The 20,901-nt window shown below is 37.0% G+C and overlaps 1 protein-coding gene across 2 annotated transcripts in view; it reads left to right on the top strand.

Annotated features, from left to right (window-relative positions):
- Positions 1-20,901, top strand: part of SMARCAD1 (SWI/SNF-related, matrix-associated actin-dependent regulator of chromatin, subfamily a, containing DEAD/H box 1) — a 142,999-nt gene that overhangs the window by 80,415 nt on the left and 41,683 nt on the right. For both annotated transcript variants that reach the window (XM_006874700.1, XM_006874701.1), the window contains one exon: positions 9,657-9,856. In XM_006874700.1, coding sequence (XP_006874762.1) covers positions 9,657-9,856 — 200 coding nt within the window. The remainder of the gene's footprint in view (positions 1-9,656; positions 9,857-20,901) is intronic.

Here is a 20,901-nt window from a genome sequence, read left to right as displayed (position 1 = left end):
CAGGAGAAAGTTGAGGCTTTCTGCTCCCGTAAAGATTTACAGCCTTGGAAACCCTGTACAGGGTCACTATGAGTCGGAACCGACTCCACGGCACATAACAACAATAACAAACTTCTCTCAAGATGCTCCCTGTTTTGAGACATATTTGAACACCTTTCTATTCATACATGGTGGTGGTTTTGTGCCGTGGAGTCGGTTCTGACTCAGAGCGACCCTGTACAGAGTTTCCAAGGCTGTAAATCTTGAGGAGAGCGGAAAGCCTCATCTTTTTCCCGCGGAACAGCTGGTAGTTTCAAACTGCTGACCTTGCGGTTCACAGCCCAATTCATAACCACTATGCTACCAGAGCTCCTTTATTCATACATAGATTTATGTATTTCATATTACATAAAGAGGATCATATGTTATATGCTCTTCAGTAACGTTATTTGCTAATGGAGTATGTATTGGAAGGTACTTTGGATTTTGTAAGCACTATTTTTGTGCGCCTGACCCAAGCCATGGTATTTTCAATAACCTCATATGCATGCGAAAGCTGGACAGTGAATAAGGAAAACCATAGAAGAATTGATGCTTTTGAGTTCCTGTGTTGGAGGAGAATACTGAAAGTGCCATGGGCTGCCAAAAGAACCAATAGATCTGTGTTGGAAGAAGTGCAGCCACAGTGTTCCTTGGAGGCCAGGATGGCCAAACGTCATCTCTCCTACTTTGGACATATTGTCAGGAGGGACCAGTCACTGGAGAAGGATATCATGTTTGGTAAGGTGGAGGATCAGAGAAAAAGAGAAAGACCCCCTATGAGATGCATTGGCCACGTGGCAGCATTGATGGACTTAAAGCGTGGCAACAGTGGTGAGGTTGGCCCAGGATTTGCCAGTGTTTTGTTCTGCTGTGCATAGGGTCGCTATGAGTTGGTACCACTCTATGGCACCTAAGAACAACAACAACAATTTTTGTGTGTAAAGCTAAGTAACAAAAATGCTTTTTCTCTTCAGGAAGCAGTTATAGGGTTGCAACTAAAGTTATATTGAAGCAAACTTTCTTGGGTCAAACCAGTTTGGGCTCTCTCTTTCCATTTTCCCCTGGGCTGTTTATCAGATTCATGACTGGACACAATGTTATTAGATGCTGTCAAGTCAATTTCAATTCTTAAGTGACCCCATGTGACTGAACAGAACTGCTAATGTTTTCTAGACTGTAATCTGTAGCAAACAGCAGGGTCATTCTCTTGAGTAGCTGCTGGGTGAGTTTGAACCTCCAAGGTTTCAATTAGCAGTTATGTGTCATGCCACTTATATCACTATATATCAAGACTATGTATTCAGCTTTCCTTGTGGTAATGTGGCAAAGTGTGTCCAATGAGATTTAAGCGGAAGTATGAGACTTTTGGGATGTATGTTTAAGAGTCCTTTCTTCCTAATGGTTGAGATATCCGTTTGATGGTAGAAACCACATGTTGAGTTTATTGAAAAAGAGAAGAATCCTTGATTTGGGAACCACCTTACCAGATCTTTTCTACTTCCTCAGGGTGTAATTTATGTGAGAGAGAACCAAGCTTAGTTTTATTTAAGCTCTTGGCATATAGGGTTTAAGGTCATAACTGAACTTGTTATTGTTAGGTGTTAAGCAGTTGGTTCTGACTTATCATGACCCTTTGCACCACTGAACAAAACACTGCCCATTCCTGTACCATCCTCACAATGAAGCCATTGTTGCTGCCAGTGTGCCAATTCATCTCACTGGGGGGTCCTCCTCTTTTTGGCTGACTGTCCACTTTACTGAGCATGATGTCCTTCTCCAGGGACTGGTTTCTAAGGATTCTGGCTGTAGTTTTTCTAAGGTAGATTTGTTTGTTTTTCTGGCAGTCTATGGTACTTTCAGTGTTCTTCAGCAACACCATAATTCACATGTCATATTCTTACACTTTTACTGTATTTCCTATTCGCTGTCCAGCTTTCACATGTATATGATTTAAAGGAAAATACCATGGCATGGGTCAGGCACACCTTAGTCCTCAAACTGTTAAGTCCTCTTTTGTTTCAGCAAACAAGGTTGTGTCATCTACGTATCCCCGTTTGTTAATGAATGTTCTTCAATTCTGGTACCGCTTTCTTCTTCATATAATCCAGATTCTCAGATTATTTGCTTAGCATACTGATTGAATAAATATGCTGAAAAGATACAACCCTGACACACACCTTTCCTGATTTTACACCATTCAGTATCCCCTTGTCCTGTTAGAAGAGACTACTTCTTGATCTATTGTGCTCAGGTTCCTTACGAACAAGCACAGGGAAGTGTTCTGGAATTCCCAGCTGAGCCTGATTTCATCATTTGGTGAATGTTGTATTGTTTTTTCCAAAAACTGTCTAGTGATGTTTTATATCAGCGTAGTGGTTACAAATTGGGCTGCGAACCTTAAGGTCAGCGCTTCGAAACTACCAGCTGCTCCGCGGGAGAAAGATGAGGCTTTCTACTCCCGTAAAGATTTACACCCTCGGAAACCCTGTACAGGGTCGCTGTGGGTCGGAACCGACTCGATGGAACTTAACAACAACAACAATAGTTAATAATTAGATAATTGTCAGATTTATCTTTATTCCAAACCAGCAGTAATAATTTGGATTATGTCTAAAGTTAGTTGACTTGTTTATGATAAGGAAAGAGGGGGAAGTTCCAAGAACTTAAATGGCTCTGAAATTTTGATTTCAAAAAGTCAAATTCCATTAAAAGTTGCAGTAGTCAGGAGAGCTGGCAACCAGGAGGCATGCTTGCAGAATGTGCCCTTTGGTGGTTTAAATTATTCTATATGCCTGAGTGTTTTAAAAAAATAAAAAGAGCTAAAATGCATAGAGAGAAATACTGTTAACTGATGGTACGTCGAGGGTCATATGAGCATTGTAATGAAACAAAGGATATGATTTGTTGAATGTAAAACTCAAATTACAATTACAATTTAAAAAAATAAAAAATCTCAGTAGTCAACTCAAACTGCTGCAGGATCCTGAATTAAGAATCAGCCTTTACCCATTGCTCTGTAGTTTGTTACTGTAAGAATTTTAAGCATGTACAATTCAGTTGTTATAATTAACTTCCATATACTCAGTATCAGCTTCAGTTAGTTTATTTTTGCTCTTGTTTCAGTTGTACACCCATCCACTTCTATCCCTCTTGTTATTTTGAGTATAATCTCATAATTCTTATTATTTTATCTGTAAAAGTTTAAACATGTTTATCTGAAGAGTTCTCCCAAACAAAACCACAGTAACACTGAAATTTAAAAAAAAAAAAAAAAGATTATAAAATTTTCCTTAATATTAAAAACTAGCCATTAAGTTGTCAAATTTCCTGTTGTCTTAAAGATTTGTAAAATTTTTACAAGTTTTAAGTAGGATTCAAATGAGAGTCCAACATACTGAGATATCCTGATAGTTGTTTAATCTTCTTTTAATCTATTTCATTTCATCTCACTCTTTTCCTACTGTATCTTTGGTGAAGAAACAAGGTCATCTGTCCTGTAACTTCCCTTTATCTCATTTATGCCATGAATTGTACTTTTTTTTATTGTATCATGTTCCTGTGGGCCCAGTAGTCTATAAAATGATCATTAGAAGCCTAATTTTTCCGTCTTGATACTATTGCATAGTTGGTCATGTGTTCTTTCACAAGGCAACAGTGCTGTCTGATTCTTCTGTTTTGTAACACTAGCAGCTATTGGTACATTACGCCTAGATTCAGTAATTCATTAAGCAAAAAACACCAGAAAGGACCACTGCTGTCTAGTTGATTCCAGTCATAATGACTTTATATAGGACAGAATGTTGTTGTTAAGTGCCTTTGAATTGGTACCAACTCATAGGAAGGCGTGGCTGTGGTGAGTTAAACCACCAAATTTACAGTTCAAGGTGACCTTGTGGTCCAGTGCATTAATCCACAGTGCCACACCAGGACTCTGTGAGATGCTTCAAGGAGCCCCTGGTGGCTCAGTGGTTAAAGCCCTCAGCTGCAAATGAAAATATCAATGGTTCAAACTCACTTTGTAGGAAAAAATAGGACAGACTAAAACTGTGCTATAAAAGGTTTTTAAGGCTGTACATTTTTACAGAAAAGACTGCCAAACCTTTTTTTCCTACAGAAAAAAATAGGATAGAATAGAACTGCCCTAAAAGGTGTTTAAGTCTGTACATTTTTACAGAAAAGACTACCAAATATTTTTTTCCTGCAGAGTGGGTTTTGTACCATTGATGTTTTCATTCACAGCTGAGTGCTGTAACCACCGAGGCACCAGGGACTCCTGGAAGCATCTCAGAGAGTCTTTATTTAAACAGTATACAAATCCTACGGAATGGGTTTCTTAGTATTAAAAAAAACACACGACACTTCCATAGAGTCAATTCTGATTCATAGCAACCCTATTTTTTTTTTTTTTTAATTAAATGTTTTTATTTTGGATTGAGTGAAAGTTTACAGGGCACATCATCAGCTTCACATTCAACCATTCATATAGCTTGTTTCATTACATTGATTATTATCCCCTCCATATATCATCAGTTTACAGTGTTTCTCTCTATCCTCTTTAGCTTTTTTTTTTTTTTTTTGGATGGGGTGGGGACTGGCCTTTTTGGAATTTACAGTCTCGGCTTTTAGGGAAGGTTTTTACATTTGTCTGTGGATATCCAGGGCTCATGTATGAGATTACTAACAAGCATTACTGAATAATCAGATGAGGGACAGTTTGTTATGTCTACTAGGGGGGGGAGGGGGGGACCTCAATGGAAATGCAGATGGCAGATGACATCCCTCTTTCAGGTGGGTCTTCGGTGACATAGCAACCGTATTATAGTGCTTCTAAGACTGTCAGTATTTACAGAAGCAAACAACCTCACCTTTCTCTCATAAAACAACCAACTGTTGGGTTTGAACTCCCAACCTTATGTATGGTTAACAATCCAGTGCTTGACAGTAGTCCTTTCTTTTCTTATGAACTGTCTATAAAAAACTTTCCCTTTTACCATCTAAATGTTGCTGTTCATATGCAAAATTCTTTCCCTTTTTTTTCCAGCTCTCAAACAAATCATTTGGTTGCCTCTTCTTTCTTCACTCTAGTGGTTTCAGAATGACTATAATCAGTTTTTTTAAATTTATGTATGTATGTGTGTGTATACACACACACACACACATATATATATAAAGGAAAGTAAAATGAAAGGAAAAAAATTTTTAATTTGGAATAGCTTTAAAAAACAATTTTGTAATCATCATTTTTGTTATTTCTTCAGGTATAATAGAATTCTTATATTTCAAGAATCTGTTCAGAAGTAGACAATAGTAATCTAATCATTGCACATCTAGTCATGTTATGCTAATTTTTTCCCAAATGACCCGTTAGGTTAAATAGCACACCTTTTTAAAAATCTCAAGATTACTGTCATATTCTTATTAAATAAAAAATATTGAAAGTTGAGGTTGCTTTTTTGAGGAGTCCTCAACTCATTGTGAGTATATACACTGAGTCTAGTATTGCTTTTGTAAATAGCAGCAATGTGATTTACGTATATGAGACTTCTTCATGTCCTATTTCATTTTCTTTTCCATTTTTCAGGAAGTAAAAGTAATCTATGTATATAGCAAATGATTACTCATCACTAGTCTTCTAGACAGTAACCCCAAATATAAAGTATCAGCTTTAGTTTTGTACTGAATAGTTTAAGCTGTTGTTTAGTTTTAAGACTTCAGAGTGCTTTTCATTCAAGGTTTAAAGGTATGTCAAAGCGATTTAGTAGCTTGAGAAATGCTACACTCCATGAAAATGTGAAATTCTATTCTGTTTTAAACACCACCACCCCCATCTTTTTTTTTTTTTTGGTCAGGATTCTTCTGTAGAATCTTTGATCAAAATATTCAGTAATGGTAGCTGGATGCCACCTAGTAGTTCTTATAGTAAAGAAGTCAGTTTTGGGAGGAAATTAGCCACATATTCCATTTTTTTTCTCCTATTTCTGACTCCCTTCCTCTTTTGTTTCAGGCAGCCAAAAGACCAAATGTGCTTTGGATGCTTATTTGCAAGTGTTTGAGATCTCAGGCATTACTCAGAGAACTAGGAATTACAACAGAAATACTGAGCTTATTATTTGGCCAATTAATTGGGATGTCTCTTGAAATCATGACCCTAAACCCTCCAAACCAAGGAACCAAATCTTATGAAGTGTTTGGTAGTACATACGCAGTCTCAGGATATGCTTTATGTTGTTGCAGATCTATCACACTTTTGCCAAGTCAACTTTTTACACATACATAGTTTATTGACATCAATAAAATCAATCGCTCACAATCTATTTTAAAATTCTTGATGTTCTTCAAGATTGTTTTCACTCTTTCAATCTAATTCCATGTGCTTTTAATTTTACATCAGTTATCTCAGCAACACCTTTGATTTTGATGGCCTCATGTGCAGATATCTGGAATTTTTTTCCTCATCCTTTATCTCTTCCTTAATTTCCAAAACTATTTATTTAACTACTCATTTACCCTCTCCTCTTCAAAATTTGGCAGCTACGTCAAATTTGATATGAGAGGGCTTCAATAAGTTCATGGAAAAATTCCATCTTTTTTTTTTCCTAATTGTGTATTGAGTAAAGGTTTTCAGAGCAGTTTTATATTCAGCATTAATAATAAAGTTAAAGAAAACAGCAAATACTACCTATCTTTTAATTCTGTTTTTTTCTACAAACTTTTTGAGGCCCCCTCATATATTGTTACTGTCACCAAGTTGGTTCCGACTCATAGGCGACCCTGTATAGTTTCTGAAGAGTAGCTGGTGAGTTCAAACTGACCTCGAGGTCTAGTACTTACCCTATGGTGCCACACCAGAACTTCTTATCTTGAAACATACTTCTCTCAGATTTGTTTTGCATCATCTGAGTAAGTCTCAGTCCATAGTACCACGAGCCACTTAGTGTCTCAAGCTAGACATCCGGGAATCCTACTGAACTCTTCACTTTTACTCCTGTGCACACACTTAATGAATTCTACCTCCTAAATATCATGAAACTTTTACTTGTCTGACCCAGGTCACTCTTTCCTCTCACCTCCAAAGATACAATAATCTTTTCAGTAATTTCTGTGCTGTCTTGGAAGCCTTCTTCATGCTGTCTTCATAAATGATCTTTCTAAACAGGTTAACTAGACAGTTCAAACCCATCAGCTGCTTCTTGGAAACTCTGTGCAGGGTCGCTATGAGTCGGAACCAACTCAACAGCACTTAACAATTTCCTAAAAGTTAAATTTATAAGTCATTAAAATAATTAGACCTTCTTACCTTCTCTTACCACTCTAGAATCTGGCATGTTGAATTCTTCTTTTTTTTAACCTGTTAAATCCTAGATTAGAGTAGTCCCTCTGCGTTAAGTTCCCATGGAATTCTGTTCTTTCCTTTTTTAAGTTCTTTAATTTGTTAATCTGTCTTTCTTAATAATCATAAATGACATGAGACTAGGACTGTTTATTTTTTTAACTTACAATCTTGACAATTCTTTTATTTAGAGAGCCACTTGTTATAGTAGTATGTACATGGATTTTGGAATCTCTTATCCATCTTTGTAACTTTGAAAATTTAACCGTAGTTTATTCAGATGGACTGATAATTATTGTGAACTAACTTGCAGTTGTTAAGAATATTGAATGAGTTAATAAATAAAAGGTTAAAATAGTTCCTAACACCTAGGACCCTTTTTTCATGTTTTGTTTTTGTTCTTTCTCACGCATACGCAGACCACAATAGGATGTGAATGGAAGTTTTTACTTGTAATATTTTGGTCCTTTTTAAACTGAAAGTATTTTAATTAAAAGCGCTGGTATAATCTCCTTAAAATCTTAAGGGCACTGATTTGTATCTATCCTGTTGTTTTAAGCTGTTTTCTTTAGAAAGCACAAAGTTGAGGAGAACATCACATTGTGACTAAATGCTATCCTTATGATATCGTAGTGTACAAATGATTTATTTATATTGTTATTTTGTGAACTATAATTTTTTGCTTCCTCTTAAGGAGCTCTTGTAGCATAGTGGTTATGAATCGGGCTGCAAACTGCAAGGTCAGCAGTTGAAACTACCAGCTGTTCCAAGAGAAAGATGAGGCTTTCTGCTTTTCTAAAGATTTATAACCTTGGAAACCCTGTACAGGGTCGCTATGAGTCGTAACCAACTCCACAGCACATAACAACAACAAAGCCTGTATTAAGTTAATGAAGTGATTTTGGAATATATGGACTATTTTCTTACCTATTTTAGATTAAAAGTAAATTATTTGCTATATATTACATCTTTATGAAATTAGTTTAGTATATCATGTTAGTAAACATGTTGAATTTCTGCTACTGGAGTTTTGCAAATCTAGAAATACTATATTATCTCAGGAATTATTTAGAACTGTTAATGTGATTCATGTTGTAACTTGGAAGAATATGCCAAGTAAAAAATGATATGAATCAAACTCATGTGTGGTTATCATAACAGATGGTTTTATTTTAGTTTCATGTAGTCAGTTCTAGATTATAGGATATCCCACCCCCCACCAAGGTGGTTAATTTTCAAACACCTGTTGGGCTTTCTAATATTTTCACTTAAACATATTTCTATAATGTTCTTAGAATTTTTTTTTAGCTATTTATATTTAGCTATTTATATAAAATCCTAACTTTAGTATAGGGAAGTCAGTGTCTGCTTTTGAAAATTAAACTCAAATATTTTTAAATTTTTTATTATAGTGAAATGAATATAACAAAAAAATTGCTGTTTGAATGTCTTCTTTAGTGGAACTAGTTACATTCACTATGCTGTACAACCATCACCATTATCATTTCAGGTTGTCTTTCGTTACCCCAAGCAGAAACTCGGTACTCACTAAACAGTAACTATCACTCCTCTACTGCCCTCCTTCTCTGAACCAGTCCCTGGAAGCCACTAATACAAATGCATTTTGAGAGAGTAATTCACTTCTGTTTTCATACAAAACAATTTATAAACCAAATGAAATCTATTACAGTCAAGTCCATTCTGACACATAACAACCCTATGTTGTTGTTGTTATGTGTTGTGGAGTCGGTTCCCACTCATAGCAACCCTGTATAGGGTTTCTGAGGCTGTAAATCTTTACGGAGCGGAAAGCCTCATCTTTCTCCTGTGCAACAGCTAGTAGTTTCATACTGCTGGTTCGCAGCCTGATTCGTAACCAGTACGCTACCAGAGCTCCTTAAGCAACCCTATAGGGTAGAGTAAAACTGTCTTCCGTGGGGTTTTTAAGGTTATAAATCTTTATGGAAGCAAACTTCAAGGAGCAAACTACTGACCTTTGGCAATGAGAAAAATAAATCAGATTTGAATTAGAGATTTGATGGGAGACATTGGCATTTACGTAAGATTTTTCTCCTTAAGGTAAATAAATATTTCAACATAGTAAGTTTGAAGTAACAGTAGAATATCAAGTGAAGCACTGGGAATGCACATGTGGACGTGAGTGAAGTGAAGAACCATCTTCTTTTAGCACTTAACTAGTTTAAGTAACAGATTTTTTTCTCTCCCCTCATAAAGAAAGAAATCTAGTTTGTCACTCTATTTACTGCATTTGAATTAGTAAATTATTTTTCTTTTCATCTCACAGTTTACAAAGATGTCCAAGACAAATGGCTTGTCAGAAGATTTGATATGGAATTGTAAAACACTGATCCAAGAAAGGGATGTAGTTATACGGCTCATGAACAAATGTGAAGACATTTCAAATAAATTGACGAAACAAGTTACCATGCTCACTGGAAATGGAGGTGGATGGAACATAGAACAACCTTCCATTCTAAACCAAAGGTAATACTGGTTGTACAAACTTAAAAATTTTTTTTTAATCTTAGTTGTATAATGTTTCTGAACTTAGTTCTGTAGTTGGGCTAGGACAATTAAATATGGAAGTGATATGAAAGCAGTTGCTTGACGAGAAATCCAAAGTTTGCTATAATGGCACATAAAGTGGTTTATGAAATTTTCATTGATTTCCCCCTTTCCACTAACAAGGTATTTTGTTCTGCTTATATTATTATAGTGGGAGAAAAATGAGATTTTCTACTCCCACAAAGATGTACACCTTTGGAAGTTCTATATAGCATAGTTCTGAGTCGGCACCGACTTAACACAGCAACAATGACAATATTACCATAAATTGGAAGAGAAAAATTGTTATATTTATGTAACCCGTTGTCTTCCTTGTTTGATGATAATCTCAAAAACTGAAAAGATGGTTTCAAATATTCGGCTGTAGGATAAGCGCTGGACTGCTAACCACAAGGTTGGCAGTTCAGACCCACCAGACACTCTGAGAAACCCTATATACAACCGCTATGAGTCGGCACTGACTTGATGGCACACAACAGCAGTACATTCTGAAGTCCTGGTGTGGCACTGTAGAATAAGCACTGGACTTAGTTACCTACTAACTGCAAGTTCAGCTGTTCAAACCTAACAGCCACTCATGGAAATCTTATACAGGGTCACTGTGAGTCGGAATCGACTCAGTAGCACTTTACAATAACACGTGAATTTGGGATTTCAAATCAGTCATGCTTTATTGTATCAGTTTATAAAAAAAATTTTTGTCATAGCCAGTTTATTTATAATCACAAGTAAAATGAAATGACTAAAATATTCTGTGTCTGTGATGAGATGTTTAAGGTTCTTTAAAAGAACCTTTGATTTTTAAATCTCCTTTTGAAAGTGGGAACACAACAGAAAGGAAAAGGACAGACACGTTTACTAAACAGATTACATTTGAAAGTATACATATCTCTTTAAACTGGTACTCTCACTAAAACACCCTGTGAAATTTTTAATCAGAAAACCTACACTAAATTATTTCACTAAAACTTTATCCAGCAGCTAGTACATACTAAAATGACACTTTGTAATTATGGACTACTCATTTGCTTAGTTTTGGAGATGGGGAGAGGGGAAATTATTTTGAACTTCTTTAAAATTTTATTTTTCTACAATTTGAGTACTCAGAAATGTCTAAAATATTTTATTTTAAAATGGTACAAAATTGTTTAGTATGATTGTGTATATCGACGAAAACATGGGAACAACATTGTTCACAATATCAAGAATAGTTAAATAAGATATGATGCATCCATACTGTGTAAAATTATGTAACTTTAACAATGAGTTATATCTGTCACAGTATCTGATAGGCATTTTAATAAGATTAGCACTAGGGTCTCAGTAAAATTAATTAATTTTGTTGATTTTATTCTGATATTTTTCTAAGCTAATGATCTAAGCAGGATTTGCCTGATCATTGATTAATAAATCAAAACCAAGACATGATTAATTACTGGCCTTTATAGTAAGCTACAATCTTTTCTGTACCCTTCTAGGGTGCTATGGGATGGTGTAGGGAAACGTGATGCAGTTCCCACAAAGAAGCTCTTTTCTCTGTTGCATAGAAAGAACTATGGCCATATCAGCAAATTCATCTCCTAAAAGTGTAGTGGGAGCTGCTGCTTCTTGTTCTCCAGCATTGGATTTGGAGATTTCTTCACTCTACAAGACTTACCCAGTTGAGTCTCCTTTATCATAATTTAGATTTTTAAAAGTCAAATGCTTTATTGCATCACTTAAAAAATTTCTCACCTAAACCCACATTCACAAAGTCCTGTTACTTGTAAATAGTATGATCAAGTAATAAATTATCCTGGTGTGGCTTTGTGGGTTAATGCTAGACTGTATAATCCGTTTGAACCACAAGGTGGGTTCAAGCTTACCAGCTGCTCCTCAGAAACCCTGTAATAGGGTTGCTATGGGTCGGAACCGACTCGACGGAACTTAACAACAGTGGACTGAGTTTTTTGTTTGTTTGTTTGTTTCTTTTTTTTTTTGATGAAGTGTAATAGATGAGAACAATTTTTTTTTTTCAGTGTGAAAAAAAAATTTTTTTTTTAAATTGTTCATCTGATATAGACTAACCTTTAACTTCCAAATTCTATGTAGATACTTCCTTTAGAGTTTATTTAAATGCACTTTTAGGGGGTGAAATTTGTTGTTTTTGTTTTTCAGCCAACGTAAGAGTTGCATAAGCAATTTTTACTTGGTGTACTGGCCAGACACTTGGCTGCTTATTATAGAAACATATGAAGTAGTTTTCTTGCCTTGGGAAAGGATTTATTGGCATAGCGGAAAATATGAAGACTAAATTGAAGTATGTAGCCTATTATAGTTGCATCTTTTTCTTAACAAAACAAATTCTTTGTAGCAAAATTTTGTTAACTGTTTATTTTATAATTTTATGTGAATTGCGAAAGAAGAAAATTTGCCTTTAAGAGATACAGGAGCTCTAGAGACATACCAACATGTCATATATCCTAAAACCTTGTTTGTAGGGAAAAATAAGTAAGTTGATTATCTTTATTTTAAAATGTCAAAATTAGAATTGCCTGAAGTTAAAAGCACACCTATTTCCTTACTTACTGACAGTTTCATCTTACATTTAACATTTATGACAATAGTAAAAATATACTTTCCCCAGTATTTTGTGTATTAACAGTACACATCTGGCAATAACAAACACCAAGGTGCGACATGAGAGTGAGGCGTACTGTAATGGTTAAGGTTTATGTGTCAACTTTCTTAAGCCACAATTCTTAGTGGTTTGACAGATATGTTATGATGTAATTTTGCAGTTGCGGAATGATGTAGTCATACTCTGTTTTGTGATCTGATGTTCTTATCCTTCATTTTCACATAACAGATTTTTGCATATAATAACCTGGTCTTTGGAACATAGCTATGTCGATAAGTGAGTGGATATACAGTGCTGAGGGAAATTATCTCAGTATTTTGCCTATTTTATTTCTGCCAAAGATATAGCCATCTCTAAAACTTTAGCAATTTATTTAAAAATCCGTCTGCTTGAAACTAGTTTAACTGAAAAAAAAATGTGAAACCATTGTACAATTATTTGAACGCACATCAGTTCTGAAGTTGTGGTTTGATGAACTCTCTAAGTAACTAATTTGTAAATATATTAGTAATTTGGATATACACTACTGATGATATCAAATGTTATGTAGTATTGAGGTTACTGTTTTTAAAGTTCTGGAAACATTCCAAAATTTTTTAATTCCATTTTTCTGCAAACTTTTTGAAACCTCCTCATATTTTCAGCAACCATGTTACACTTATGGGACATAAACTGTTGGTCAGTTACTTCACACAAGTATCTTTAGCCCTTTGTTTCTACACTGAAAACTCAAGCTAGACGTTATTTATGCTTCGGTTGTATCATGTATACTTCAGACCTGTTTTACCTTTCAAAATAACTGAAATTATATTCTGTATCAAGAGATTTAAGCATGATTTTTTTGTTACTCTGTGAAAAAACCTTAGTAACTTTTTTAGCATGTTTTTTCTTTTTCTTTCTTTCTTAACAAATCATTTCATAATAACCTGCTGCTTCATTTTCTTCATGATCTCACAAAACTTAAAATCATCCCTCCCACCAGCGCGCTCCCCCCCCCCCCCAACCTTTGGAGGTAGTAAGAAACCTTTCAGTTTGGAGATAGTTGTAGTAAGTACCCTATTGAGAATACTTAACTAATTCAGAAGTTCTGGACTGTAGTTCTTAACATGTAAGATGAACCTTTCTGCTCCCAAAGAGATTTATAGCTTTAGAAACCCTATACAGGGTCCCTGTGAGTGAGTCGGAACTGACTCTATGCACATCAGCATCACCACCACCAATCCTGTTTAAACGTTTTCATGTAATGTGAACCTTGCATGTGTGGGATGACTAAGGTATTGTGAAGTACTCAGAAAAATAATCAATAACTTAGTTTTGATCATAGCATTTGTAGGTAAGAGATAGAGTTAACTTTTTCTTTTATGTTGTTGTTGTTAAGTGCCATTGAGTTGATTCCGACCCATAGTGACCCTGTATAGGGTTTCCAAGAAGCAGCTGGTGAGCTTGAACCACTGACCTTGCAGTTCAAATGACTTTGTAGTCTGACTCATTAGCCCACAGCGCCACACCAGGACTCCTTTTCTTTTATACTATGTATATAAAAGTGTGGCACAAGGTAGGCAGTTCAAACCCACCAGACACTCCTAGGAAACCCTCCCTTTACAGAGTTGCTATGAGTTGGAACCGACTTGAGGGCATTTAATAACAGCAATAACAACAAGGTAGTGGTTAAGGGCTGAGCTGTGAATCAGACCTAGATTTTGATACTAATTTTATCATTGAAGACATGGATTTGGATAGCTCCTTAAAAGAAGCCTGAGAGGTCTAAGTACTTTGTAATTGCCTGCTAATCTAAAAGTCTGTAGTCAACGTTGCCCAGAATCTACGTGCAAGAAAAACCTATCAAACTGCTTCTGTAAAGATTGCAGCCAAGAAAACCTTGTCTTAGTTTTCTAATGCTCCTGTAACAGAAATACCACAGCTGGGTATTTTTAATAACCAGATATTTATTCTGTCATATATAGGAGACTAGAAGTCCTATATTCAGAGGGAAGACTTTCTCTTCGTGGCTCTGGGTTAAAGCTCATGGTGTCTTTTTAGCATCTGTTGACTCAGAAGCTTGAAGCTTCTTGAAGCTCTCCATATATCTTTGCATCAATTTTCCCCTGTATCTAGGAACTTCAAAGTACAGGGACCACAGATCCAAAGCATGCACTCCATTCCCAGCTCTTCTCTCTTGGTGGTAGTAGGTCAGTCTTTCTTTGCTCAACTCTCTCCTTTTATCTCTTACATAAGATGTTGCATGCCACACACTTGGGAATTTCCTGTAAATTACATCAGGGTGGTGGTGTATTCTACCATTAATTCTCTTATTGGTTTATTATATCAGATCATATCATAAAGGGATAGCTACATCTCAACTGCCAAACCACTGAGAATCCTGGTACAGTCAAGTTGACATAACATCTCAGCTATCACAAGCCCTGTGGAGCAGTGACATGGCATTGCCATGAATTGGTCTGGTTTGAGGGCAGAAACATGCTCTTGGGCAAGTAACTTCTCTGAACCCTAGAGAACTTCTCACCAGGAAAATGGGGGCAGTAATATGTTGTTGTTGTTGCATGTCGTTGACTTCCAACTCATAGGGGTTTCAAGGAGTGGCTTGTAAGTATGAACTGCCAACCTGGTGGTTAATAGTCCAGTGCTTATCCTACAGTGCCACACCAGGATCCCAATGTATAGTATCAACGTTATAATTGTGATTATCATATTTTCTTATACATAACGTGCTCGTGTAAATAATTCACCCACACTTAAAACACACAGCATCATGCACTTATTAAAATTGTACAGGGGTGTTGCACAGTTGACAAAAATGTGTAACATGCATACTGTGTAAAAACTACAGTAAATGAAAAAAATATATATATATTTAAAGCAAATAGCATAGTACATATTTGTTATGTAGTTTTGTTTTTGTGTGGTGCTGTGGACTAATGCGTCAGACTGCAAAATCACTTGAACTGAAAGGTTGGTGGTTCAGGCTCACCATCTGCTCCTTGGAAACCCTGTACAGGGTCACTATGGGTTGGAATCAACTTGACAGCACTTAACAACAACAATGCTGCTCAGAAACCTAAATCTACACCTTCTGCTACAAAGTCAATTCCCACTCAACTGACAATAGGGTTTCTGAGACTGTGACTCTTTCTGGGAACAGACAGCCTCATCTTTCCTCTTTAGAGCATCTGGTGTGTTTGAACCTTGTGGCTAGCAACGCAGCGCATAACCCACAGCACCACCAGTGCTGCTTAACCAGTACAGTAGTGGAAATTAAGATATTTATGATACTGTGTTCTACTTAGTATTACTTTTGGTAGTGACAGATGTAATATATTAATCAAGAAGGCAAAAAATGTTTTTGAAGATCAACAAAAGAACTTGCAAAGACCTCCCAGTACTGCTGATTTTTTTTGGTCCCTACTTATATGACTTTTAAAGAGCTCAATAGTGGTTACAGATCAAGCTGCGAACCTCAAGGTCAGCAGTTCCAAACTATAAGCTGTTCTGCGGCAGAAAGATGAGGCTTTCTGCTCCCGTAAAGATTTACAGTCTCTGAAACCGTTTACAGGGTCACTATTAAGTCAGTACCGCCTCCATGGCCACATAAGGTGTGGCACTGTAGTATAAACACTAAACCTTGAGGTCAGTTTAAACCACAATGTCAGAGGCTCAAGCTCACCAGCTGCTCCTGAGAAATCCTATATAGGGTCACTATGATTCAATGGCACTTTAACAACAAGAGCAATATATGACTTATGATGTACTGCTGTAAGATTAGCACTGGACTGCAAACCACAAGGTCAGCAGTTCAAAGCCACTAATAATAACTCCTCAGAAACCCTTTACTGTGTCATTCATTATAAGCCTCCTCAACAGTACTTAATAACAAGATACTTAAAAAAAATTTTTTTTATTTTGTTACTGTTAATATACAATGTAGAGTACATACCAACTCGATAGATTCTAAATACAATACAGTGACATTGATTACATTCTTTGAGTTGATTACATTCTCACCTTCCTTTTCTGAGTTTTTTCTCTTCTGTTGACATAAACTCACTGCCTTTTATGTTTTCTGTCTAGTGTTACAAATTGCTGTTGTCAGTTTGCTCACACTTAGATATATCTTAAAGAGCACAATTTTCCACGAAGACATTCTTTGCTAGTTATGCCACACTATTGCTTAGTTTTAAGAAGCCTTCAGTAGATATTTTTGTTTTAAAGGCTAAAGGACTAGTCATATTAAGTTTCCAGGGGTTTGAGTCTTAATGTCTCCAAAAACACTGAATTTCATGAAAATTCAGTTTTTATTCTGGAGTTTCCTCCTCCTGATCAAGACTCTTTTTTAAAATCTTTTATCTAAATGTTCCGTAATGGTAGAAGCCACCATGCAGATCTCCTGTCATAGCAAAGGAAGCTGTTGTTCATAAAGTTCTTCATCAGTCACCGATTCCATTTTCTCTACTTCCTGAGATTAAATATTATCTGTCTTAGAGAAGCACAGCAACAGTCCTCCTTAGAAGCTGGCATGCTGAGAGGTCACTTCATTTGAACATATTGCCAGGAGGGACCATTCCCTTGAGAATGCTATCATGTTTCAAAAGTAGATAATGAATGAGAAAGAGAAAGACCTGCCATGAAATGGGTAGACATGGTGAATGCGGTAAGAGACCGCACATACAATCTCTTAGAGTCAGAACCAAGGCAGCTAACTGCAGCCTTCTTGCTTCTCTTCCTTCTGTTGCTCTAGGCATATGGATACCACTTGTGCCTTGGATGACTTTTTGCAAGCTTTAAAGGCCTATGGCACTGTACAATGAACCAAGAGGGTAGAATAGAAGCACTAAACACATTATTATTCCAGTTAACTGGGATGTCTCATAAAACCATGACTTAAGTCTCCAAACCAAGGAAGTAAGCCCATGAGGTGTTTCATTGTACATGAGCCACCTCAGTAACATATCTTTGTTGTTTTTCGTATAAACACATCTGTCATTCAACCTTAGCCAGTTCAACTTTTTATAGATATACAACTTATTGACAGCATTTAATGATTACTTACTTCATTTCATATGTCTTCTGGCTTCATCGTATTGTAGAATGTATCAAGACTTTATCTTTCTTACTAGCAAAATAGTATTTAATTATATGTACTTACCACATTGTGTTTGTCCATTCATTTGTTGATGGGTGGGCCTACATAACACTTTTAATGTTTGAAAATGACTATTGAAATGAATTTCTTGCCATACACAGAAAACACAGGTCTTTCTTTCATCATAGAGGTACATCATTTATTTGATCACAGCAGTGTATCTATCCACCCTCTTCTCTTACCCTTGTTCTAATTAAAGTATCTTGATTTCAGAATTTGTTGCCATGGCCATTTAATACTCCACAGCTATGTACAGACCCTTTCTTGTTGGAGACGAATATGCCTCCAAATAATGGGACATGAAAATAAGGATAGACAGGATAGAAGCTGGAGAATAGGAAACATGGCTTCTTCCTTAGGTTTTTGTGTTGATACAGATTACATGTTAGCCTAGTGTATATGAGTCTGGGCTTTGGAGAAGGTAGATTTCCTAAGCTAAAATCTTATCCTTATCACTTTGTAGTAGATCTGCAACTTCAGACAAGTTACTGAACTTCAGGTTGTTTTGTGTTATTTGTTAAAATGATAATAGTTAATTTGTAGGATGTTTTAAGGGTTACATGAGGTGATATCTGTGTGTATTTGTTTATAATAGGTACTTGGTAAATGTTAGCTGCTGTTTTTAAACACTCAAACTGTTAGAAAAACTATAGTTTTCATGCCTATAGTCCATCCATTTTATCTTCCAAACAAATCATTCCCAGGCAGTATAGTCTGTATGTGTTTCTAAATTATATAAGATTTAAACACTTGTATTTCCTTTCTACTTACTAATGTTTATTTAAGTCTAAGAAATTTGCATTTTTAATAGTCATCCATCACTTAATGGGCACAGTGTTGTTAAATGCCATCAAGTTGGTTCTGACTCATTGCAGTCCTGTATAGAGTTCACAAGGAGAAGCTGGTAGTTTTGAAGTGCTGATCTTGGGATTCACAGTCCAGTACTGATCCTACAGCACCACACCAGAAGTCCTATGAAATAGAACATTATGTGATTTGGACATTGTGTGAACACCATATTGTTGTTGTTAAGTACCATCGAGTCGATTCCGACCCATAGCGACCCTGTATAGGGTTTCCAACGAGTGACTGGTGAGCTTGAACCGCCAGCCTTGCGATTCAAATGACTTTGCAGTCTGGCGCATTAACCCGCAGTGCCATACCAGAACACCGTATTACATATAGGTAGGTAATTTCTAGGTAACAAATGAGTTCCATTCCTGCAACAACAATAACAGAAAAAGCATCAACCATCCTTCCCACAGCACTCTACTTAATTGGGTTCAATAAGTCATTGCACTGGCCACACAAAACTCAGATGCCATACTCACAGTAATGGGGTTTATTAGGAAAGTTACAGGCTGCAATTCAGTGTTAAGAAATGTATGTTCAGGACAGCCTCCTTTTGCCACGCCCTCAGGCAGACCTCTCTCTGGCTCTTGGTCTCTTGGCCTGGCTTCTGTCCTGCTCCAGCAGCAATACAAAGCTTTCTTTTAGGGCTGCTAGTAAGTGCTCAAAGGAGCTCTGGTAGCGTAGTGGTTACGAATCGGGCTGTGAACCTCAAGGTCAGCATTTCGAAACTACCAGCTGTTCCGCAGGAGAAAAATGAGGCTTTTGCTCCCATAAAGATTTACAGCCTTGGAAACCCTGTACAGGGTTGCTATGAGTCGGAACCAACTCCACGGCACATAACAACAGTAAGTGCCCAGAGTCCTGGTGTAGCACTGTGGCTTAATGTGCCAGACGCAAAGCTGTTTGAACTGCAGGGTCAGTGGTTTAAGCACCTCAGCTGTTCCTCAGAAACCCTGTAAAGGGTCACTATGGGTTGGAAGCAACTCAATGGCAGTACAAGTGCTCACAGGGCACAATAATGTACCATAAGCCTCATTCTGAAGGCAGTGGACTCTAGTTCTGTGGGTCAATTAAGTGCCTAAAGACATTCTGCAAGCAAGCCTTTTGCCCAAAGTCACACAGCTTTACTTGTTCTGTAGGCTGGGAATCCTTTTCTGTCCTAAGATCTTGTTGTTGATTCTACTGTTCCCACTCCTCTGCTTCTCCTCTGTTACTTCTGTGGTGTCACAGCATTCTGTTCCTAGACCAAGGAGGTGCACAGTGCACAGGAATCTTTGATCCAAAGGGCACATTCCACTCCTGGCTCTTTGATGGTAGCAAGATTTCCCCCTTAAGGTTTTGAGGTGTCTTGTTTTGTACTTTAATAGGCTGTGCCTCAGATTTTTAATAAAATAGGCTTTACAGGGTTGGTGCTAGAATTGTGTATGTGGTTGGACATGGAACAGATGTTACTTTGTTAGGTATCATCCTGTTGCTTCCAACTCACAGTGACCCTATGCGCAACAGAATGAAACATTGCCTGGTCCTACACCATCCCTCCAATTGTTACTACGTTTGAGTCCCTTGTTGCTGCCACTGTGTCAATCCATCTCGTTGGAGTTCTTCCCTTTTTTACTGACCCTTCATTTTACTGAGCATGGTGTCTTTTTCCAGGAATCGATCCTTCTGACAATCTATCCAACTAAAACAGACAAGTCTCCCCATCTTGAGAATCAAATTTAAAATCAGTCCCAAGGCCAATTCCCATGAAGCAGAAGTCAGACATACTTCTACCCTACAACCTTTTTGCCCTATTCTGATGCTAACCATCCCTTCCACAGAACCCTCTACTTCATATTTGAATTCAATAATCCATTGCAGTGGCCACATAGGACTCATAATAATACTCACAAACTCCGTGAATTCTCCAGTCAGGAACGCCTTTCTCTGCCATACTGCCTACAGGCCTGCTCTTGTCTTGGGCTTCTCAGCCATGTGGTCCTTTGGCCTTTGTCCCAGTCCATGGGCCTAGAGTCTGCAGCCACTCTTTTTCTGCAAGCCACCATCTCTGCCGTTATCTCTGTTGTCACCACTTTACTAGGTAGGTATCTCACACTCCACTCATGCTCTTCCTTCTTGATGATCCTGGGATCTTCCTTCTCTGCTTCAAAGATGGTCCCTTTTAAACCTAGCTGGAGGACACAAGTAATCAGTTCCATCCTTAAAGTCCTGTGCACCTTATTTGTATGATCTCACCCAATCACTTGGTGGGAACTAAGACACTTCAGATAGGAAAGCCATGTCAAGTACCATACCATTCAAGGTACCATACCATCCTCACTTTTAAGGAGTATT

The sequence above is a fragment of the Chrysochloris asiatica genome, unplaced genomic scaffold (assembly GCF_000296735.1).
Source record: "Chrysochloris asiatica unplaced genomic scaffold, ChrAsi1.0 scaffold00294, whole genome shotgun sequence".
NCBI classification, from domain to species: domain Eukaryota; kingdom Metazoa; phylum Chordata; class Mammalia; order Afrosoricida; family Chrysochloridae; genus Chrysochloris; species Chrysochloris asiatica.
This window is presented reverse-complemented; position numbering and strand designations above follow the sequence as displayed.